The sequence below is a fragment of the Podarcis melisellensis genome (genome assembly GCF_964234715.1).
Source record: "Podarcis melisellensis genome assembly, chromosome: Z".
In the NCBI taxonomy this organism is placed as follows: domain Eukaryota; kingdom Metazoa; phylum Chordata; class Lepidosauria; order Squamata; family Lacertidae; genus Podarcis; species Podarcis melisellensis.
The window spans coordinates 31,425,213-31,447,298 of record NC_138547.1 but is presented as its reverse complement, the minus strand read 5'-3'; the positions used below and the strand labels follow the sequence as shown (position 1 = coordinate 31,447,298).

Sequence of the window (22,086 nt, the reverse complement as noted above, 5' to 3'; positions counted from 1 at the left end):
TACTTAATGCTGTTTCTAGTCCATTATTGCGATTCTCATTGTTACACAGAGCTGTGTTATTACAGTCACTCAGAAATCCTAAATGTACCTCTAGCGATTGGAACCCTGGGACAAAAATGCATAATGCCTGTAACCCCCCCCAACTGGTTCCCCAGCAAGATAGAGGGCTGCATACCCCACTTTGGGAAGGCAGGTGAGGGTTCCAGCAGCGTCCCAAAGCCCTCTGCCCCCCTTTCCCAAAGCCCTGTAAATGTTTGTTCAGCTTTGGGATGGACAGAAAGGGCTCTAGGACCCTGCAGAGCCATGGAGCTTCCTTCCTAGAGCCAGGCGCCTTGCTTAGCTGCAGTGCAGGATCCGGCAGTTTTCCTGCACAGGGCACCCGAGCTGAGGTAGTATAAAATGAAAATATTCATAATTGAGAAGATCCACTTGGAGACGCCAAATATTGGCCTTGCACAGGTTTGTGCCATTTTATGAAAGATTACAAAGTCTGCCCATTTTGTCTAGCTTTGAGAGGGTGGAGCTAGGGCCCTGGGAGTCCTGGCACCACCTTCCCAAAGCTGGTAAGTGCTTTCCCATCATTGGGAAGGAGGGAAGGGCTCTAGGACCCGCCAGAGCCCTGGATCTTCCTTCCCAGATCCAGAGCAGTGCCAGCAGTTTAGCATGCCAGCAGTTTTCTTGCACAGGGCACCAAGCCTGGGGTGGCAGAAAATCGAGAAGATCGGTTTGGGGACAGAGACCCAGAATTTCCTTACAGAGCTGGAGCAGGGTGCTGAGCAGAGTTGGCACAAAATTGAGAAGATCCACTTGAGGAGAGCGCCCATACTTCCTGCCAGAGCGATGCCTGCAGTTTTCCTGCACATGGCGCCAAGCCTGAAGTACCCTAAAACTGAGAAGATCAATTTCGGGGTAACAAATACTGGAAGCCTAGTAAGTGGTTGCCCAGCTTTGGGATGGAGGGAAGGACCTGCAAGCTGATATGCTGCACAAGACTTACTGAAGGCTCTGATGTCCTTTCCCTATTTTTCTTTATTCCAAGAGGTCCAGACATTGGTGTCTCATGGGCTAGCTGGTGTATTTGCAGCCTGTACTTTCTGGGAATCACTAACTATCTTCTTGTTTCCCAGAGGGCAGTACACTTCTTCTTCCTAGACACCCGGTACAAACTCTGTTCAATAATTTCAAGTATGCAGGGAGCCTCCACAGTTACTTTGTTCCTCCTGAAGTGGGTGGCTGGGTGGGAAATGGAAGCAGTACGCATGCACATTCAGTTGCCAAAGGCATCCATGTCACCTAGGAGATTGCAGCCACAGAGATAAGAAAAATTAGTTGCCTGGTGAAGTCACTTCCTGGTTTGCATGGCAAAGCTGGGGTTTTTTCAACAGAGTCCAGGGACAGAAGCACACAGCTTTATTGAGGGAGCACCTGGTGTTGCAGTTTTGCACTCTCTACAGTTTTATGCCTGCACTACTGCTAGGAATTCCATATAATCCCTGTTTATATATTTTTAAACTCTCCAGATCTGTAAAACATTGGCTGGTTTCTCAGGCTGGCTTAGCTGTGAGCAGAGTTTGTGGGCTGATTTGTGACAGGCTCTGCCTTTCTTATAAACTCAATATTTTTGACAGAAGTCGATATTTTAGCTTTCTCTAATTTTGCACAGTGATTTCTTGTGTGTCTCTTTTCCTGGCAGTGAAAACAAATTTAACTTTCCCATTTTATTTTGTTTGGTTTTTGGTGTCTCAAACCTTTCTTTTCCTCAAGGTTCGTGAGAATAACAACTCTCCCGTGTCCCCTTTTATCTTGTCCAGGAAATCTGCTGCTTCCATCACTGTTTGCAGCTTTTTATCCCTCAAAAACCAAATAAAGTGTGAGGGGACATGTGTAAAGAACTGTTTCAGTTCTTCAAATGTCTGAACTGTACATCCCTCAACCCATCTATTTAAGGCTCTATCTAGGAGGCAACCTAACTGGGCATACATTTCACCAGTTTCCTTTTAATATCTCTAATTGTTTTTCTGCTCTGTTCAACAATGAGCCCAAATCATATCCTCACTCTTTCCTTAAAGAGTAAACAATCTGAGGTTTCTTTGTTTCTCGTCTCTGAGTAAACCTCACTGAGAGTGCCACATATCAGTGGATGCAAATATATTCTCCTGGCTTCATCTAGAACCTCCAAATCTTTACAAGTTCTCTTAGAACTAAACAAAAAAACCTTCCACGTCATCTCTTTTCTGATATTGTGGAAATTTATTTTGTTCCACTAAGGTAACTTCCCCGCTTCTCTGTGGTACTGGTAACTCTACCCTTCAGGTGCCTCTCTTGCATTTTAAGATTGTACATTCCTTTTTCATGTTTCTCTTTATCCTGCTATAGTGACATTTTTGGCAAACTGAATCTGCTGTTCTCCTTGAAGCCTAGCTTGTTCTGCTTGAAGCTTGACTTTTCCTTTTTCTGCTTCTGTTTGAATTTTGGCAATTTCAAGTTTTGTTTTCCTAAATTCTAAATCCTGACTAGAACTTCCTCAGATGCTGCTCCTTCAGACTGAGCTTCTCCCAACTGTCCCCTTTCACTTCTAGAATTTTATGAGGGGGTGCCATTTTCTGACAGGGTTTTTCTCTCATAGAAATATAAAACACTTTATTCTACTTGCGGTTTTTTTCATTCCATATCATGACGTTACCGTCAATGGTGGTGAACCCCCTTAACTACGGGCCAAGTTTTGCTTTTTTGAAAAGAAAACCTGGAGACCTAGGGAAGTTAAAACAGGAAAAGGAGTTTATTTTACAGAACGAAGTTGGTAAGGGGGAAAAAAAAAGATGTGTCAGGAGATAGAATTCTTTCAGGAAACAATAAAGTATAAATAGGGTAAATTCAGTGGAAGTTAAACTTCTCCTATCTCCAATTCAGCTTCCCAGTTTCTCTTTATGGGATTCTTCTCTTTCCAGAAGATTGCTCCCCCTCTGACTGAAATGAGACCAATGTCAAATGTTCTCTCACAGCTCTGTTTCTCCTGTCCACAATTCAGCTTCGCAGTGTTCTGTTGTCCGTATACTGTTACAAAGACACTAGTCACCGATTTTCAGAATGAAAAACCCTTTTTACCGTTTGTTTTTTACAACTCAGCACCCTGGTGGAATTCCGCTGCACTGCATCACCAAACTCCAGCTTAACAGCTTTCTAACAGGGTCACTGTGGGGAGGACTGTGAAAGTTGCAGAGAAACTGATTTAATTCTTTGTATAATTCTTTACAGTGGAAGATGTTGGTCAGCGTAGGGCTTTTTATATTGTCTTTATTTAAAAAAATTCTTGGGTTACTGTGTAAACAAAACCAAACAAAAACCAAACAAAAAAAGACCTGGACGTTTTGCCAAATTAAAAAAATCCACCAGGACAAAAATTTTAATCCTGAAAAAGAGGGTGTGCCCTGGAAAAAGAGGACATGAAGCATCATTCCATGTTAGGCAGTCATAGCTTCCCCCAAAGGAATCCGAGAAACTATTGTATGTTAAGGGTACTGAGAGTTGTTAGGAGACACCTTATTCACCTTATGGAGCTACAGTTTTTTCAGAGTGGTTTAACAATCAACCCATCTTCCCAGGGAACTCTGGGAATGATAACACGGTGAGGTCTTTTAATACTGTAACTCTCAGCACCCATAACAAACTGCAGTTCCCAGGATTATTTGAGGAAAGACACAATTGTTAAAGTGATATGATATTGCTTTAAAAGAAGCCAGATGTGGCCACAGATAGAAATTGAGAACTTTTTTTTTTCATTCAAGCAGGTTTTAAATACCCAGTTCTGCTGCTTTTTAAAATTATTTTAATCGCTGCTTTTCACAATTACTTTTTCATTATTGGGGGGGGGGTTACTGTTGAGTGTTTATTTCCTAATTATTGTTTTCCCTTTTTTGTGAGTAGCTCTGGGTATTACTGGTGGAAGAGTTGAGCATAAATATAAATTATATAATCTGATAACTCAGAACTCAAAGCAAATACAGACAGTATAGGTTATATCTGTTTAATTTAACCATGCCCCTTTCCTTTTCCAGGGTATTCTCCCCCACGCCAACCACTCGGTACAAGAAAGCCATATATCTGGAATACACAGATTCTACCTTCACACAAACAAAACCCAAGCCTGCTTGGATGGGTAAGCAAAAGGATCTTTTTTGTAGAGAGAGGGACTGCTTGTTAAACCACTCTGGGAGTCGTAGGATAATAGGGGTCTCCTAACAACTCTAAGCATCCTTAACAAACTACAACTCCCAGGATTCTTTGGGGGAAACCATGACTTTTTAAACTGATATAATACATTTTAAATGTACAGTGCAGATGGGGCCAGACAATGCATAAATTGGAATCAATTATTAATTCCCCAATTTAAATAAAGCACATAAAATGAGCATATGAGGTATCTCTTCTACACTCTCCAGTTGGAGACATTGAATTCAATGTTGGGTGGAATTGCCAAAGGCTTTTTTCCCCTGGACACCCACACCCTTTCTTCCTATTATTATTATTATTATTATTATTATTATTATTATTATTATTTTACCAAGCACGTTAATGCTGAATTCATCAAGTTAAGTGTTACTTGTATTATGGTGGTTTTTGACACATTCATTTTCTTGCAAGCTACTTTGTAGATCATTTGGTGGGATATTTATGTTATAGCTGCATGTCTTTATTAAGTAGATTGCTTGCTAATTTAGCATAGAATGGTTGGCTTAGGTATCCCCAAAGGGAGCTACTGATTACAGGACAGGCAGTGAAATGTATCTGTGAGTGAGATTGAGATCTGTGAGCTGGCTGTAGAGAATGTGCCCTCTCTTGGAGCTTGTTATCTGTTCCCTTGTAGGAGTATCTCTTCCCACTACGTCAGCTCTGCTACCCACATATTTGCAAATACAGAAATGTCAAAAGTATTCAGGGCTGTTTCATTCTAAGCAGAGTAAGTGCAAATGGGGTACTGCTTCACCAACCGCAGTCTGTGCTTAGCCCACCTTTTCTGACTTAAACCAGTCTCTTATAATGGCAATGGCGCCCACATGAGAGGTGCCAGAACTGAGTTCTGGCAAGTTCTGGCTGGGGAGGAAAAAAAGCCCTGGCTCCATCTTCAAAGCTGACAGAGGCTGGTTCTTATTGCTCTGCCAACTCTGCCTCTGGAGTTATCAGAAAGCATAGGGTTGCCATACGCCTGGAATTTGCCGGACATAGCTGGAATATAGCAGTCAGAAATAGTGTCCAGATGGAAATATAGCTGAAATGCCTGGGAAAACCTGGATATATGGCATATTGGAAGTCTATAGTTTAGTGAATCTGCAAAAAAAAGCAAAACAAAAAAAACCCTCAGCTTTGGGCAAAACTAAACAAAAAAGCTCTACAACAACTTTTGTATCCAAATTTTCACTTTTTGAAATATAGCAACCCTAAGAAAGCTGTCCAGTGTCACCTCTCTGGGTGTTGTTGGCTGTTACATTAGCTTTCCTGTCCACCTCCTCCACCACCCAAATTATGGAGATGCCAACACAGGCATGAACAGACAGGGATGGTTCAACCTTGTCAGTGAAGTGCTAGGCTGCTTACCCAGTCTAAGTATCAGAACCGCTTGCTGCACTAGTTGTGCCTGCCCCTTTTGCTTATTACAGGCTTGAAGGGGTGGGGTGGGGGAACTATCATTTTTGGATCGACATCTTTACTTGTGCAGCTGTATATAGAGCACTGCTGTGCCTTTGAACAGCATTTTGCCTATGTATCACATTGATCTGAGCATTGAACGTTTTGGTAAAAACTGCAACCTGAGTTCAAATTCTTAATCAAGTGGGATCCAAGATATTAAGGTTCCCATCCTCCTTCTCCCCTACAGGTCTTCTGGGCCCTACCATCCGAGCAGAAGTTCATGACAAGGTGATCGTTACCTTTAAAAATTTGGCTTCCCGTCCTTTCAGCATCCACGGCATAGGGGTGTCCTACTGGAAAGCTTCAGAGGGTGAGTTTGATACACACAGAGCACCATGTCCATTCATATTGCACACCCCTTTAACATAATTTGGTATGACCTGCACATTCTAACACCTGATCCAAGGCTTCCCAATTAGCTTTGTGGCTGATCAGGGATTCAAACCTGTGTTTCTACAGCCATATCCAGATTGGGTTGGATTTTTTTTTTACACTTGTATTCTGCATTTATACTGGTGCATTCTGGTGCATTTATACTGGACCATCCAAACATCATTCCACTATTAGCTGATCTGCAATGCTTCCCCAGTGTTACTACATTATTGTAATGGGGAGGATTCTTGAGCTAAATCACAACAAAAGTGGGATAACTCCCCACCTCCCACCACCATCCTGGAACATTTGTTGTGTAAAAAGCTTCAGGATTTCAGCTGGAAATTACAGGAGGCTCACCAGTTGAAAACAAAGCAGTGTGACTGTCACAAAACTTTTGCAGTTGCAATCAGTGTTGTGGCAGGCACTCCAGTATTTGAAGAGTGACAGACTCTGGGGGGTTCCAGTACTTATCCAAGCTTTGTTTTCCTTGGTCATTAGAGACTGTGGTGTCCTTAGGACATCTGGTTATATTTATGCATCTATACAACCTGAGCATAGGATGGAGGAGCTCACAGCTTAGATACTCCAACAGATCTTGCTCTCCCATTAGGTTTCCAGGTGGATAACCAAAGCCATAACTTTGCATTCAGCACAGAGAGCAAGCCAAGTCTCTCTATCTTCCAGAGTGGATGAAATAAAAACTAGCTCTTGGGCTGTTGTCCTCTTGCCTACAATATGACATGGCCAGGTGAAAGGGGTGACCCTCTCCTAGAAGAGCATTGCCACCCAGTTGTCTCTGTGGCATCCCAAACCAATCCTATAACAGAATTGGAAGTAGGATCGGATATACAGTAATTGTCCCAATACCATAATGAGCACAGATCATCTTGAATACACAATACAAAGTACATCTGGACAATCCCCAAGTCATGTTCAGATCCAGTGTGCTGACTCCTGTAGTGTGAAAATTAGACCTCAGTAAAAGGCTGTCATAAATAGGGAAGGGGGATAAATTCAGTTCAGTTCATATGTTAAGGCAAGCCTACCTAATCCACGCTATACATAAACTGAAACAAAGCAGCCCTCTGAAATTCACTCTTCGCCAAATTTTGCAATGCAGTTTTCCAGCCAAGTAATGCATATACCAAAGTGTGCTTTAACATGTCAGTGAAATATTTTTTTTAAAAAAATGTATTATAATATGGGGAATTGCTTTGCAAAAATAAGTACACTAGGCAAAATCACATGCACATATGTATATATTGGGGGGGGGGAAATCACACTAAAGTGCTGATGATTTTAATGGGGACTTTTTAAAAAAAATGCAAACTGATGGGGGAATGTAAACTTAAGATTGGAAAAATGAGAAACCAAAATTAAAAGATCCACCCATTCCTACCCTTAAAGGAAAGGATTGGCTCCAACAACTGTAATATTAACTGAAAGGTTGTTTATGTGTTTTCAGGGGCAGGTTATGATGATGCAAGCAGCAGGCCAGAGAAAGAAGACGATGCTGTGGAGCCTGGCCAGACTCAGACTTATGTGTGGGACATCTTAAAAGAGCAAGGTCCAACCGGGTCTGACCCACAGTGTTTGACTTATGCCTACTCCTCTCGTGTGGACAGTGTCAAGGATATCAACTCTGGCTTGATTGGGGCCCTGCTGGTTTGTCAGCCAGGTAAGACCAGGAGATGGAAGAGACCTTCCCATTTGTATCACTTTTTCTGAAATACCTGCAGACATTTCACAGATGTTTATTCAACACATTTCTATAGCACTTAGTTATTCACATTTCTAAGTAGCATACATAAAAGCAACTTACAGAAAATGGGACAATCAAACACTAAATATGTATAATAAGCCAAACACTTACTTAAAATGCCTGCTGGAACAAAGATGTCTTAGTCGTGTGCCTAAAGTTCAACCAGGAGGGTCTCTGCCTAATCTCAGGTGGGAGGGAGTTCCACAGGCTTGGGCCACTACACTGAGTGCACAGCTTCTAGTAGCTACAAGCTGTGCATCTGAGCCATGGAGGACCACACCAGCTGAGACTCCCCAAAATATCTCAGTGATCAGGTCAGGATATAAGGTATCAGGTGGTCTTTCAGATATCTTGGACTCATGTTGTAAAGGGCCTTACTAGCCCTTGTCTCTGCAGCCTTTACAACACCCCTAAAACATAGGCCAGTATTATTATCTATATTGTTCAGAATTAGGTACAGGGCAATGAAGCTGAGAAATAGTGGCTTGCTTCATGCCAACCAATAAGTTTGTGGCTGGGATGAGATTAGTACCCAACATTGTCCAACTCATTGCTCCATGTGCTAAACAAATGTGCTATCTGGAAGACGGGAAGGAGGGGGAGGGAGAAGAAAATATCTGAGACAATGGAGAGAGTTAAAGCAACATTTCAAGAGTCCTGTTTTGTTCCGTTCTGGAAGCTACTCATTTCCTATAACACAAGGAAGGGAATTATTTTTATTGGCCAGCTGTGAGTAGAACATGGGAGCTCTCAGGAGGTGCCAGCAGTGGAAGTTTCTGAAGTGCAAATGCTTTTCATGATAACCAACCTTTGCCAAACCACTTCTAAAACTACACTACAAAAGTATGTTTTTGACCAGTGCAGGCATCATGGCTTCAGTACCAAGCCAGGTTTTTTTTGTTAAACTCGCACCCCAGTACTTTGCTTAAACTCCAGCCAGTTGAAGAGTTCTGTTGACTAGCAGCCAGCTGCAGTTCTATTTAGCTCATGAACAGGACTTGTAAACAGGGGCATTTGTATGACATTTAGCAGGGGTGTTTGAGGGGGAGGCTCAGGTATACGTACGACCAAGAGACATGGACAGTGAGGGATGTGCTGCAGTGACCTTCCAACACGCTTTTCTTCCTGCCTGAGAATGTGCAAAACTACACCTGAAGCAAGTGTCTTGCTGGGAGAGACACTATAGCAATTTGAGGCCCACCTATCCACCTATCCTTTGAGCTACTGGGAAAGATGAGGAATTTATTGACAGAGCAGAGTGTACTGTCCTGGAATAGCAGTGGAGGAAGATTGCAGATTACAGGAGACAAACCCCTGGAGGAACATGACACATAGAAGCAGGACTGTCAAGAGCCATGCTGTGTCAGTGGAGCTGCAAAATGGATTCCATGCCTCCACTTCTGACACCAATTCTGGGCCAAAGGAACAAGGACAGCAGTTGCAGACCAAAGACCAAAGAGGCTTTGGAAGGTGCAATATACAGAACAATCCTTGCCACTCTCAAGAGGAAGTGGTGGTAGGTGACTCCCTACAGAGGAGTCTGCAGCAGTGTGCAGAGGAAACAGGATGTCCCAGGAAGTGTGCTGTCTTCCAGGTGCAAAGATTCACAATGTGACAAAGAAGTTGCCAAGTCTTATAAAGCCAACTGACCACAACTACTTCCTTCTGATTCATGGGGGTACAAACAGTACTGCCACACACAGCCTTTGATGTACAGCAAAGGATTATGAGACTCTTGGAAGGAAGCTGACGGGCCTTGGAGCACAGGTGGTTTTCTCATCACTTCTTCCTGTTGAAGGTTGTTACCCAAGAAGAGAGAGGAAAATGCTGGAAGTAATCGCTGGCAGCACAGGTGTTGCTAGGAAATGTTTGGCTTCTTGGACCATGGTCTCTGCTTCCTTGAAGAAGGGCTTCTGGCTAGAGATAGGTTGCACCTCACAGCGGTTGGCAAGAATGTGTTTGTTAAGAGTCTCACAAACCTGATCAGATCTTTAAACTAAATCCTGAAGGCAGGGGGACAAAATACTCCCCTGAGCACATATTACGAGGGATAATAGCTTCATTGATGCACAGGAAATTGAGGTTAATGCTCCAGAATTCTGCTAAAGGGCAGGAAACTACAAGAAGGAAGCAGCTGGAGGGAATGGCTAATGATTTCAGTTGTCTCTGTACTAATGTGCAGAGTATGTGAAACAAGCAAGACGATAATATAGGATGGCAAATATGACCCAATAGGCTTTACTGATAGCTAGTGGGATAAGGCTCATGACTGGAATGTAGAAATTAAAGGGTATAGAGGAGTAGACAAAACAAGAAGGGAGGAGCAGTGTACACTTGTGAAGAAATCCATGAGAAGGAAGTACAAGGTGGATGGGAGTTTCTTAAAGGTGAACCATTGAAGGCACAAATGCAGACAATTCCAACAAGTAAGAAAAGTTAGAGGTATCTAAAGAAAGCAGTGTGGCTGCTCACAGATGAACTGATATTTAAGAAGGGCGTTTATAAAAAATGGAAGAAAGGGGAAATCATGAAGGAAGAGTAGAAGGGAAACAGTTGCAAGGAAAGGTTAGGCGGGTCACAATTTAGAAGGATATTGAAAATGTGGAATGTGTGCAGAGGAGGGCAACCAAAATGATTAAGGGTCTGGAAACCAAGCCTTATCAGGAATGGTCATGGGAGTTTGGTATGTTCAGCATGGAAAAGAGGAGACTGAGAGGAGATATGATAGCAATATTCAAATATCAAAAGCTGTCACATGAAGATGTTTTCTCATACTTCAGAGGGTAGAACCCAAACCAACAGATTCAAATTACAAGGAAGGAGATTCCGACACCAGAAAGAACTTAGAATCATAGAATCATAGAGGTGGAAGAGACCACAAGGGCCATCGAGTCCAACCCCCTGCCAAGCAGGAAACACCATCAGAGCACTCCTGACATATGGTTGTCAAGCCTCTGCTTAAAGACCTTCAAAAAAGGAGACTCCACCACACTCCTTTTTGAGGGTAAGAACTGTTTGACAGTGAAATGAACTCTCTTGGAAAGTGGACTCTCCTTCCTTGGAGGTTTTTAAGCAGAGGTTGGATGGCCATCTGTCATGGATACTTTAGCTGAGATCCCTGCATTGCAGGAACTAGATGACCCTAAGGGTCCCCTCTAACTACAATTCCATGATTCTAAAAAGCTGGATCACCCTTTGTTGATGTTTTGGTCAATCATAATAAAAGATTTTTTCAAAATTAAAGTTCTAGTTTTGGTTTTGCTTGCTAACATTACCCACCTCTTCTTCTGCTGAGCTTATTTTGTGGGTTTCTTGCTGCAAAAGAGAGGCATGGAGAAGTTTGGTAAAGAGCACCCCAGAGATTATATCATTGTCCCTGCTGTGGTCTAAATGGTGGCTCTTTATCTCTGCCCAGCCCTGCTGCATTACAGGACTGGGTACAGACGGTTTTCTTTTTCTTTTTTAATGGTTCCATTTTCAAAAATCTTGTATGCAGGGACCCTGATGAGTGAAGGAATTCAAAGCATAGTGCAAGAATTTGTGCTACTCTTTGCAGTGTTTGATGAAGGTAAGAATGGTGTGGGGAGGAAGGGGAGAAGAGGGTAGAACATTTGTCTTGCATGTGGAAGATTCCAGGTTGAATCCCTGGCATCTCTAGGTGGGGTTGGGAGAGACCCCCCCTCTCTTTAACCTTGGAGAGCTGCTGCCGCTCAGTGTAAAAAATACTGACCTAGAAGGACCCTGAGTGAGTGTGAGGCAGCTTCCCATGTTCCATCTTTTGTATGTTTTTCCACATCCCTGCAGGGAGAAAAAACCTTCTGCAGCTAAGAGCAATTTCCTTTCTCTTGCTAAGGATGATGCTAAAACTGGTGGTGACCCTGGACACAGTTTCACATAAACGTATTTCAAGAGCTATGTTATGGACTAGGTTGGGTCTGGGACACATAAGCTAATAACGCAATAAATTGGCGTGTCTTCAGAGTGCCAAAAAGGCTCCTTAAGAGTTTCAAGGACTGGCCAAGTGATTTGCTACTGAGATGTTATCATGCTTCAGCATGTGATAGCAATAAGGTAGAATAGTCCTAAGGCAATAGAGTAGACTGTATCATTTCAGATTATTGGTTGGTGGGTGTTACACTTTTTATTGCAGCAACACTGTAAAACAATTTCAAGTAGAAAATTAGCCCAGCAGGAAGTTGGCTACCTTTCTTCCTGATGCATTACTTTGTTTTTTGATTGCAAGAAACTTGGTCCTCAGGAGAACCATGACCAATATAATCCCTTACCTGGTAGACTAGATTGGTATAGTCCAGTCTGCCAGATGAATATTTCACCTATCTAGTTCTCCTGCATGTGTTAGATCAGGTCTGATCCAGAGTGATATTGCCTTAGACTGAGGTTGAGGAAAGCTCAGGACATTGTCAGACTCTAACGCCCCCTCAGCCCTAGCCAACATGGGCAGCAGTCAGGGTTGATGGGAACTGGAGTCTAGCAACATATTGAAGACCACGGGTTCCGCATCATTTCCATAGCCCTTTTATAATATTGATGAGAAGCTGCACAGGTTGGACTGGAGCATCTCAAAGCAATCCCAAGAGTCAGTCAGACTTCGAAGGGCCAGTTACAAAACAGGAATTAAGTCAATTACAGCAGGAGAATGAGTAAAAGAGTATAGGAAAAAATAAACTTAATTTGTTTATAGTCTCAGGATTTACCCCCATTTTTAAGTGAAAATCCTATGCCTGTCTCCTCAAAAGCAAGCTTCATTAGTCATTGGAACTTACTCCCAGGTCAGTATGTACAAGACTGCTGACTTATTTTGCTGGGCTTTATTCAACTAAGTTTTACTCAGAGTAGACCAACTGAAATTACTGAACCTAACTTTGTCCTGTTCTTTACTTTCAGTGGGTCTACCATTCACACTGTGAGTAAAACTTTGTTGAATACCACCCACAAAACATTTTATGACACTCTTCAATAAACTTCCAGGGTAGAAGTTTACACACACACACACTAATTAAAAGCCAACAACAGCTAAATAGATAAAAAAGAAGAAAGTAGGCATTTTAAAAATCCATAAAATTCAACAGAACTGATAAAGCAAGACCTACAGCCAGCTTTCCTGGTAAGCAACCCAAGCAAATAAAAACGCTCCACCTGAAAATGACACCAGAGTTGCTGCCAAGTGAGTGAGCCTGTTAGTTTTTATTGGCATGATATTGAGATTATGGGTTAATAGCTTGGGCATAGCCCAAAAAGTATTGAAATACATTAAAAACACTCAGTTAACTAAGTTTCTGCCCCCCCACAGCAGACTCCTGCCCCTCAAACAAAAGCCTGCCCCCGTAGTGTCCTCTTTTAGGGCAGGGGGATTTTACCTGTGATCTCCCCCAAAAAGCTAAACAACTTTTTGGTCCCCTCCTAACAAAAATCCTGGCTACACCTATGGTTAATAGGATCCAGAAAAGGGCAGACAAAATGATTAAAGGGTTGGAGAAACTCTCCTATGAGAAAATGCCTTTGTGGTTTTAGTATAGCAGGGGAAAGGCAAAAAAGAGGAGGCACAATAGAGGTATGTAAAATAATGCACAGTGTGGAAAAAGTGGATTGGGAGATGTTTGTCTCCATGTGTTATAACATTAGAACTAATGGACATCCAACAAAGGACTTATCCACACTTACCTTTTGCCTCACTCTTTCCTGGCACAGGTCCATGTTTTAAAACTCCATGTCCAAGCACTCTCTTTTTTTGCCATGTTTGTTGTTCTTTTTTCAATAATGACTTGCAAGTTCTTTCACAGCAGCTGCCTCTGCCTATTCTGTATATTTGAAGCAGAAATTCTTGTGGATCTTGAGAAGAGTCATGTAATCTTCCTCTGTCTTTCAAATGTCTCCCATCAGGCAAAAGCTGGTACTCTGAATCCAACACCTTAGGAAATGCTTTGTCCCCTGAGCTGCACACTATCAATGGATTCATGAATCTCTCCCAGCCTGGTAAGTGCCACCTATATCTTTCCCCTCAAGAAAAAAAAGAAGTGAATGATGGAATGATTGACAGAAGGTGATGGTGGTGAATGTAAACACCACGAGTGAGGCTGAACAGAAGCACAATGGAAAAGCAGAGGGATGTTTTAAATTTCTATATTCTATATAGCTTCTATATTTTCAGGAGCCATTTTGTATGGTGGCTTAGGAGGGGCATTTTTCAGGGTTGGTCCAAGCTGTTTTGTGGGTTGAAATAGAACACCAAGCAGCACCCCACTTTGCTAGACAAATATTCCCTTTTGCCAACCAAGTCTTACTTTACCATCCTGGCACCAATTTCTGCCTTCAGCTAAGGTAATACCCACACCAGACATTTAAAGCACTGTTATACCACTTCAGTGTGAGCTACAGTTTCTTCATGGCTGTTGAAGTGGTATAATTAATAGTGCTTTAAATGTCTGGTGTGGAGATGACGTGGCTAAATTCTGTGGCTTGAAGCACTCTGTTTCACCATGCTGTACAGAAGGACTAGCCCTAGTATTTTTGCCACTGTTAGAAGCTGATGGAGTTAGAACAAGCATAGGCAAAGTTGGCTCTCTAGATGTTTTGGGACTACAACTCCCATCTCCCTGACCACTGGTCCTCTTAGCTAGGGATGAGGGGAGTTGTAGTCCCAAAACATCTGGAGGGCCGAGTTTGCCTATGCCTGATTTAGAATATATAATTCACAGATCTGTATGTTGCTGTTACATAGCTATCAGAGCTATGGGGAGAAACATGCATTGCTATTAAAGGGTTTCTAGGCTGTGGAGTGACTCCATTAACCCAGGTTAGTCATTGGTTTCTCCTCCTCGTCTGGAAGAACTACAAAGGGCAATAACAATAGCAACTGCTCTTTTGACTCCTGGCTCAAGATTCTTGGCTGCAACTCCTGGCTCAAGATTCCTCCCTCTGCTTCTTTGTCCTGACCCCAAGTCCCTGTTTGATAGCATCAAAACCAATTCATTCTTGAGTGATCAGGCTTCATAAACAAAGCTAGTGCTTCCATCAGTAAGAGATTCACCATAGACTCTAACATGGTATGTACAGATGAGATACATACAAAATGATTTTTTTTAAAAAATCCAACTTTAAAGCATGGAACATTTTTCTTTCTATAAAGTGGAAGAAACTTTTTCTTTACCTTACAAGTGAAGTTTGGCTTGGCTGCCAGGGGCAAAATAAAATCTTCAGGGCAAGATCCAGCCTGTGGTAGCACCCATTGGGATGTCTTGAGCATCACTGAACAGTTTCCTCACTTGTATATTTTCTATATCTCTTGTAGATTTTAAGGTGTGCCAGAACAGACTGGTCTACTGGTATGTCATTAGTTTGGGCACCAAACCTGAAGTCCACTCCATTTTATTTGAGGGCCACACTTTCCTTGTGAGACACCATCGGCATACTACTCTGGACCTCTCCCCAGCTACTTTTCTCACTGCCGAGACAATGCCCACAACCATCGGCATATTTCAGATGTTCTGCCAGATCCCATCACACCAGCAAGGTAACATCTATAGGAAAGAGGAGGTGCTAATGAAGGATCAGAAATGGAAAACCAATGGGTGAACCTCTCGCCCCCCCTTTATTGAAAAATGGTATTTGAGTTGATATGAGATGCATAGTAACAGGCTAGGATACAGAGAGGTTCCACTAGCTTCTGCACCCTGCCTTCTCTTGGGGCTCCAGCGTACTGTTAGTTGCTTAATTTAAAACTGTATAGGGCAGAAATGGGAGACCCTGTGGCCCTCCAGATGCTGATAGACTACAGATGCCATCAGCCTCATCAATTTGTGAGTTGCTTAATTTTAAATTGTGCAGGGCAGAGTTGAGGAACCTGTGACCCTCAATATGTTGGTGAGCTACAACCCTCACCAGCTGCAGCCAGAACGGCCAGTATCCAAGGATGATAGGAGTTGCAGCTCACCAACATACTAAGGATCAAAGATTCTGAGAACAACAGCATTATTTGTGCAGGGAATGTTGTCTGTAGAGGAGGAGTCAGACGTCAACAGATTTCCCACCTGAAATGTGAAGGGGTGCAGGCCAGACACAGGTTGACCACCTTAGTGAGCTCTAAGCCCAAGGAAGACAAAGCAGGCACATAGGAGATAACACCTATTTCTGACCTTTACTTCCAGCTGGCATGGAAATCTTAGTTACGGTAGAAGTCTGTCCAAACCTACCCATGAAGAAGATGAGGGTGGCGGAAGGGGACTACGTGGATGAAGAGGACTACTTGGAATACAGTGAGGCCGATATGGAAAGCACAGTGATCCAAATGGGTGATTCTCCACCCAGGATTACAGGCCGTTCCCGTGCCAAGAGGCAGCCTATGACCTGGAAACATTATATAGCAGCAGAAGAGGTTGTTTGGGACTATGCTTCAGATAACTCCACTTATTTATCCAGGTAACAGGGTCAGGTGTGTCTCTGTAAGCATAGGGTTTAAGTTTGTGGCAGGCTGCAGCAGAATCTGGCACAGTAATATTATCATTATCGTTGTTGTTGTTCAGTTTCTATCCCTCCCTCCCTGCCTCCCTCCTTCCTGATGGAGCCCAAGGAGGCAATACTAAAAATACATTTTAAAAAGCATTCTAAAAATACTTTGAAACATTCTCAAAACAACTGATCTTTCAGTCTTGAAATACCAGGGTAGACAGATTGTTTTAGAATTCCACCTGTAGGTCACCAGGGAGGGCATTCCACAATCTGGGAGCCACCACTGAGAAGGTTCTGTTCATAGGTCAGTGCCAACCAGACAGCCCCCAGTGGTGGTGGTGGTAGTAGTAGTTATTTAATTTAGGAATTGCCTTTTACATATATGTCTTAAGGCAATTTACAGTCATATCATAAAAGCAGCTGTACAAAACAAACACCTAAGACAGGAAATGTAGAAGTTGATGGTTGGATAGTGGGTCAAGCTAGGCAAGACAATTTGTGTTCCTGCTCAACAACTTGCTACTCAGCCTACATTGACAGGTATCCCACAATGATGACCGCTGACAGTGACACTGCCAATACTCCAGGACCAATTCCCTGAAGTCTGTGATGAGATGAATACTTATCTGGCTAGGTGCACGTCTCACGTGCCTGAGATGTGATGGCCAAAGCATGATAGCCCTTTCCAGATCTAACATCAGCTCATCCCAGAACGTTTCTCCCTTCTCTTCTGCAGTGCTTATGCCAAACAGTTTCTGGAACATGGTCCCCAGAGGATTGGCTCCAAGTATAAGAAAGTCGTGTTTGTGGAGTACGAGGATGCAAATTTCAAGAGACGGAAGGCATCGAAACCAGACCACATGGGGATTCTAGGGCCGGTCCTTAAAGGAGAAACTGGTGATGAGTTTATGGTAAGAGATGAGAAAGGTCAGAGCTACCCCTTTGTGATCATCAGTATACCACCCCACGCTCTTTGTCTCTTTTTCTCTCACCCCCTCTTCTTTCTCAGTCATTCACCCACACACACATCCACACCCTTCTCCTGCCCCCATACCATCCTAAGTCCTAACTATGACTTAAGTGATTATCAGTGAGTTGCAGCAAGTCTTAAGCTCACACACTTTCCTTCTGTTTTCCTCCTACTTTATCTGTGAGGGGAGTGAAAGTTTTTACTTTTCCTTTAGATCAAACCACAGTTTCATGTTACAATTCTGTTATTCTGTGTAAGAACTATGTAAGAACTTTTAGAAATTTAAAAATGCCTAGGGCAGAAATGGGAGACCCTGTGGTGTGGTCTAAAGGAAAAGTAAGGTTTGTGTGAGTAACCTTGTGTAAGTAACTTTGGCTAACAAACCACAGTTCCCTGAATTCACATGTGATGTGGAACTGTGGCTTGTTTTCTAATGCGGAAACAACAGCTTTCACTCTCCTCATCTTAATATGAAGCAAGGAGATGAGTAGGAATACACAAGCCTGAGGCTTGCTGCAGCTTCTTCACAATCACCTAAACCAAGTTTTAAATGATCATCTGAATGAACACATATGGTCTAGACTCTAAAGCATTATTTTAAAACAGTGCTGCTGAAGACAATTCTATCCTGAGGAACTATTTATATATCTATTCTGTCTTGGGAAACTGTTTGAGGGTTGTAGCTCAGTATTCTTTTTCCCTTCTTGAATCTTTTGCTAATTTGTAAATTGTAACTGCCCTATTTGTTTTGTATTTCTACTAATCATGTTCTCAACCTGAGATTGAGGTAGGTAGCAGTGTTGGTCTGACGCAGTCAAAATAAATAAAAAACCTTTTAAAAATTGTCCAGTAGCACCTTAGAGACCAACTAAGTTTGTTCTGGGTATAAGCTTTCGTGTGCATGCACACTTCTTCAGATACACTGAAAGAGAAGTCACCAGACCCTTATATATAGTGGGAGGGTGGGGTGCTGTTTTTCTCAGATCAGCGGCACAGCAATGGGCACACGCATGGCCCCACAGTATGCCAACATCTTCATGGCAGATTTGGAACAATGCTTCCTAAACTCCTACCCTTTCAAACCTCTTGTACCTGCTATACATTGGCGATATTTTTATTATCTGGACACATGGTCAGCAGACCCTGGACACCTTCCACCAGACATTCAGTGACTTTCACCCACCATCAACCTAACAATGAACCAATCTATGCAAGAAATACATTTTCTGGACACTACTATAAAAATACAGGATGGGCACATAGACACGAAAGCTTATACCCAGAACAAATGTAGTTGGTCTCAACCTGAGACGTAACCTAGGATTCTCAGGGTAGATTCAGGGCTCGTTGACACAACCATTTCTGCAGTCTGTGGTAGTTTTCACAGAAATTGGCAGAGGCTGAATTGATTTGTGTCAAAGACTTCCAGTGCTATCTGCCAAGCTCATCAGTCTGGATGTAGAGCAAAACATTTGGGGTGGTTCTTTTCTCCCAGCTTGCCAGTCTTCTAAACAGTGTACAGGCTCTGATAAAATATATTGTTACACCTGACATTTGGGCTCCAGCAGGGCTACAAATCCTGGTTAAAATGTGAAAACTGTCATTTCAGATTATGTTCAAGAATCTAGCCAGTCGGCCGTACAACATTTACCCCCATGGCATCACCAGTGTCACTTCCTTTTACCCCATGAGAAGCAGCAAAAGTAAGACTCATTCAGTAGATTCCTTAGAGTGGGAGGGGTGCATACATATTGTCTTTTCCCCCCTTTTTAATCAAACTATTGTGGAAAGTACTGTGCCATACAGCACCAGGAAAAACCGAAATAATTTGCTCTCTATGAGCATACAGACATTAAAATAACCATGCATATATTTGCATATTTGTCAATTATTTATCCTGCTTCAGCTAATCATGGGGGTGGGGAGCAATCTTGAACAATTCATACAAGTTGCTTTTCAGTTGAGAGATCACCAGGTGTTTCCTCATCAGCTTTCAAGCCCTACTTTGTATTCCACTTAAGGACTAGACATTTCTTTGAAAAACAAGAATGACAGGGTGCTCACTTTGGTACAAAATCCTAATTTTGGTACATGTGTAGCATCATAGAATATGCACCACCTTGCTTTTAGAAATCTGCCTGCTGCTGCTTACCATTGTCTGCTGTTAGTCATGCTCCAGTCTTAGCAGGACATTTCCACTGTATTTTACCTTCCAATGCCCCACTTTTTGTTTCCTTTCCTTTTTCCTTTTGCTAGGCTGCCATGTGGCTTTCTAAAGGCTACTGCTTGCCCTCTTCTGCAAGAGACTGAGGTGTACCAATCTGGTTTGCGTGTCACGGTAAGCCAAACTGTAGCTTACCAGGACCATGCAAATGTGCTGGCGCTCCAGTCCTTTTAGGTCAGTGGACATGGCAGCTTAGAGTGTCATCTGAACTTGAGATTGTGGCTAAGCTGTCTCCTTAAACATGAACTAAAGCCAAGAACAAATCTTAACTACAGTGGTACCTCAGGTTACAGACGCTTCAGGTTACAGACTCTGCTAACCCAGAAATAGTACCTCGGGTTAAGAACTTTGCTTCAGGATAAGAACAGAAATCGTGCTGCAGCGGCATGGCGGCAGTGGGAAGCCCCATTATCTAAAGTTGTACCTCAGGTTAAGAATAGTTTCAGGTTAAAAACAGACCTCCGGAACGAATTAAGTTCTTGACCTGAGGTACCACTGTATAGCTTCTGTTTAAAGAAGAGTAGGGATGTCAGAGGATTTTATCAGCAGCAAAAATGGGAGCGGAAATTGCTAGTGCTTGCTTATTTGTCCCATGTCCAGAATGGATCAGTATTCACTTTTCAGTCCGCAAATAATACATCATTGGTTATGTTCTCATTTGCCTTGTACAGGCAATCCTCCTTTTGCATGGGGGTTCTGTTCTGGTCCCCCACGCCTGTCAGCGGAGTGTGTTTTGGGGCTATTTCCAGGTTTGGCATGTATGTGTGATCACCCATTATTCAGACATGCCTAAACCGGGAATTGCCTCTATTTCCTTTGCATTGAAATGAACGCATAATGATAACATAATTTTTGTGACTTACGCAATTAATTATGTGAATTTTGTATGTAATTTTGCCACAACAGACAGCAAAACAAATAATGTCGTTTTTGTTGGAAGATGAAATTCAGTGGAATAGAAACAGTTCTGTATGCATATATGAGAGGAAATTGCTTTTGCAAAGCATTAGGTAAAATTGCAGGCAAAAATGTGTAGGCCAGGAGAAAGTAGTACTAAAACGCTGATGGATTTCTGTGAGGACATTAGGAAAACAATCCTGCAAATTGACGTGGAACTGTGGAGAAGACTGAACAATGAGAAACTGGGAGGAATTGAAATTGACAGGTGCATACATGGTAGTAAGCCCCATTGAATCACTTCCGAGCTGACCACAGTTAGGCTTGCCCTGTACATCTTTACCCAGTTTTTGATTTTTAAAAGCTGGTGGCAAATACAGTAACACAATGGTCTTACGGTTTGTTTCCTCCCAGATCACGTTATGAAGCTCTTGCCCATTCGACCTAACCAGGTGTTCACCTACAGGTGGAAGATAATGCCTGAGGATGGCCCAACCAACTCAGATCCCCGCTGCCTGACTCACTACTATTACAGCTCTATCAAGCCTGCTCGGGATTTAGCCTCTGGGCTAATTGGACCACTGCTGATCTGCTTCAAAGAGACCATGGATCGGAGAGGGAATCAGGTTGGTCCTTGTATCTTAGGAGAAAGCTTCACAAAATAGCATGAGGGCAACTTCATGTTATGTGTAAGTGTGTGTATTAGAGCCCAAATGTGTTAGCTATGAGTAAAGAAGTTGTGTGTGTGTGTGTGTGTGTGTGTGTGTGTGTGTAACTCTTTCCATGCTCACTTCTTTCCCCCTAAAATTCCCCCCTCCCTTCACCTATCTTCCCAAGGGAGTTTTAGCCATGTGCTTGAGAGAGTAAGAGCATGTGAAACCCAATAAGGGGGAGCTACAGTGGTCTGGTTTGGATTCAGTGCAAACTATGCTTAGCGTGAAAGTGCAAACTTGCAGGTTCCCAGAGCAAAGACTAAGGCTGCAGCAGTACACCTCTTCCAGTCCTGTTATCGCTATTTGGGGCTAAGATATTTCTTGGCATGGCTTAGCATATTGCCTGAACCTGGAACTCATGGTTTGCGAGACAAACCATAAGCTGAAACTAAAGTTTGTTCTTGGTTTACTGGTCATGGTTTTCCTGGGGGAGGCAACCTCAAGCCTAGGTTCATATGTAATGCTAAACCAAAGCCTGACTTTGGTTAGCACAGCAGTATCAGGACTGGGGAGAATCACTCTGTGGCTGTGATATCCCATCTGGGAAGCTTCACAGTGTTCATGCAAGGCCACAATTTGACTTAGCATTGCAGGTGATGATGCCAGTGGGGGAAGGAGATGGTCCTCATCTACTCAGACACTGAGTAGTACTTTCAACCAGACACTGCCAAGCCCAAACTGGCTTTGCTTCTGGAATGTTGCTGCTGCCTTGTGTGTCCATTAGACCGTGCAAAGGTACTTTACAGACAGCCATGGGTGACCAGCCCTCTAAATTGTAACCAAAAAAAGCAAGAGGTCAATGAAGACTTTACAGAATAGCAGAATAATGAGTTCTGTAAGACAAACCCTGGCTAACAACCTGGCGCTTATGTCATGGAGTAGCTGCATAATTTTCAAATTTATAATGTACTAACCTGGCTAACAGCCTAGTGCTTGTGTCATGGAGTAGCTGAATAATTTTCAAATTAATAATGTAATAATCTAACATGGAATG

The 22,086-nt window shown here is 42.7% G+C and overlaps 1 protein-coding gene across 5 annotated transcripts in view; it reads left to right on the top strand.

Moving 5' to 3' along the window:
* F8 (coagulation factor VIII) overlaps positions 1–22,086 on the top strand; it is an 82,604-nt gene that overhangs the window by 22,310 nt on the left and 38,208 nt on the right. For 3 of the 5 annotated variants that reach the window (XM_081897294.1, XM_081897293.1, XM_081897296.1), the window contains 10 exons: positions 4,056–4,156; positions 5,873–5,995; positions 7,526–7,738; positions 11,319–11,390; positions 13,724–13,816; positions 15,132–15,353; positions 15,988–16,258; positions 17,025–17,199; positions 18,868–18,961; positions 20,794–21,005. In XM_081897294.1, coding sequence (XP_081753420.1) covers positions 4,153–4,156; positions 5,873–5,995; positions 7,526–7,738; positions 11,319–11,390; positions 13,724–13,816; positions 15,132–15,353; positions 15,988–16,258; positions 17,025–17,199; positions 18,868–18,961; positions 20,794–21,005 — 1,479 coding nt within the window. In that variant the 5' untranslated portion in view covers positions 4,056–4,152. Of the gene's footprint in view, positions 1–355; positions 460–577; positions 931–4,055; positions 4,157–5,872; positions 5,996–7,525; positions 7,739–11,318; positions 11,391–13,723; positions 13,817–15,131; positions 15,354–15,987; positions 16,259–17,024; positions 17,200–18,867; positions 18,962–20,793; positions 21,006–22,086 lie in introns of those variants that run through there. The other 2 variants (XM_081897297.1, XM_081897295.1) reach the window with 2 other exon arrangements.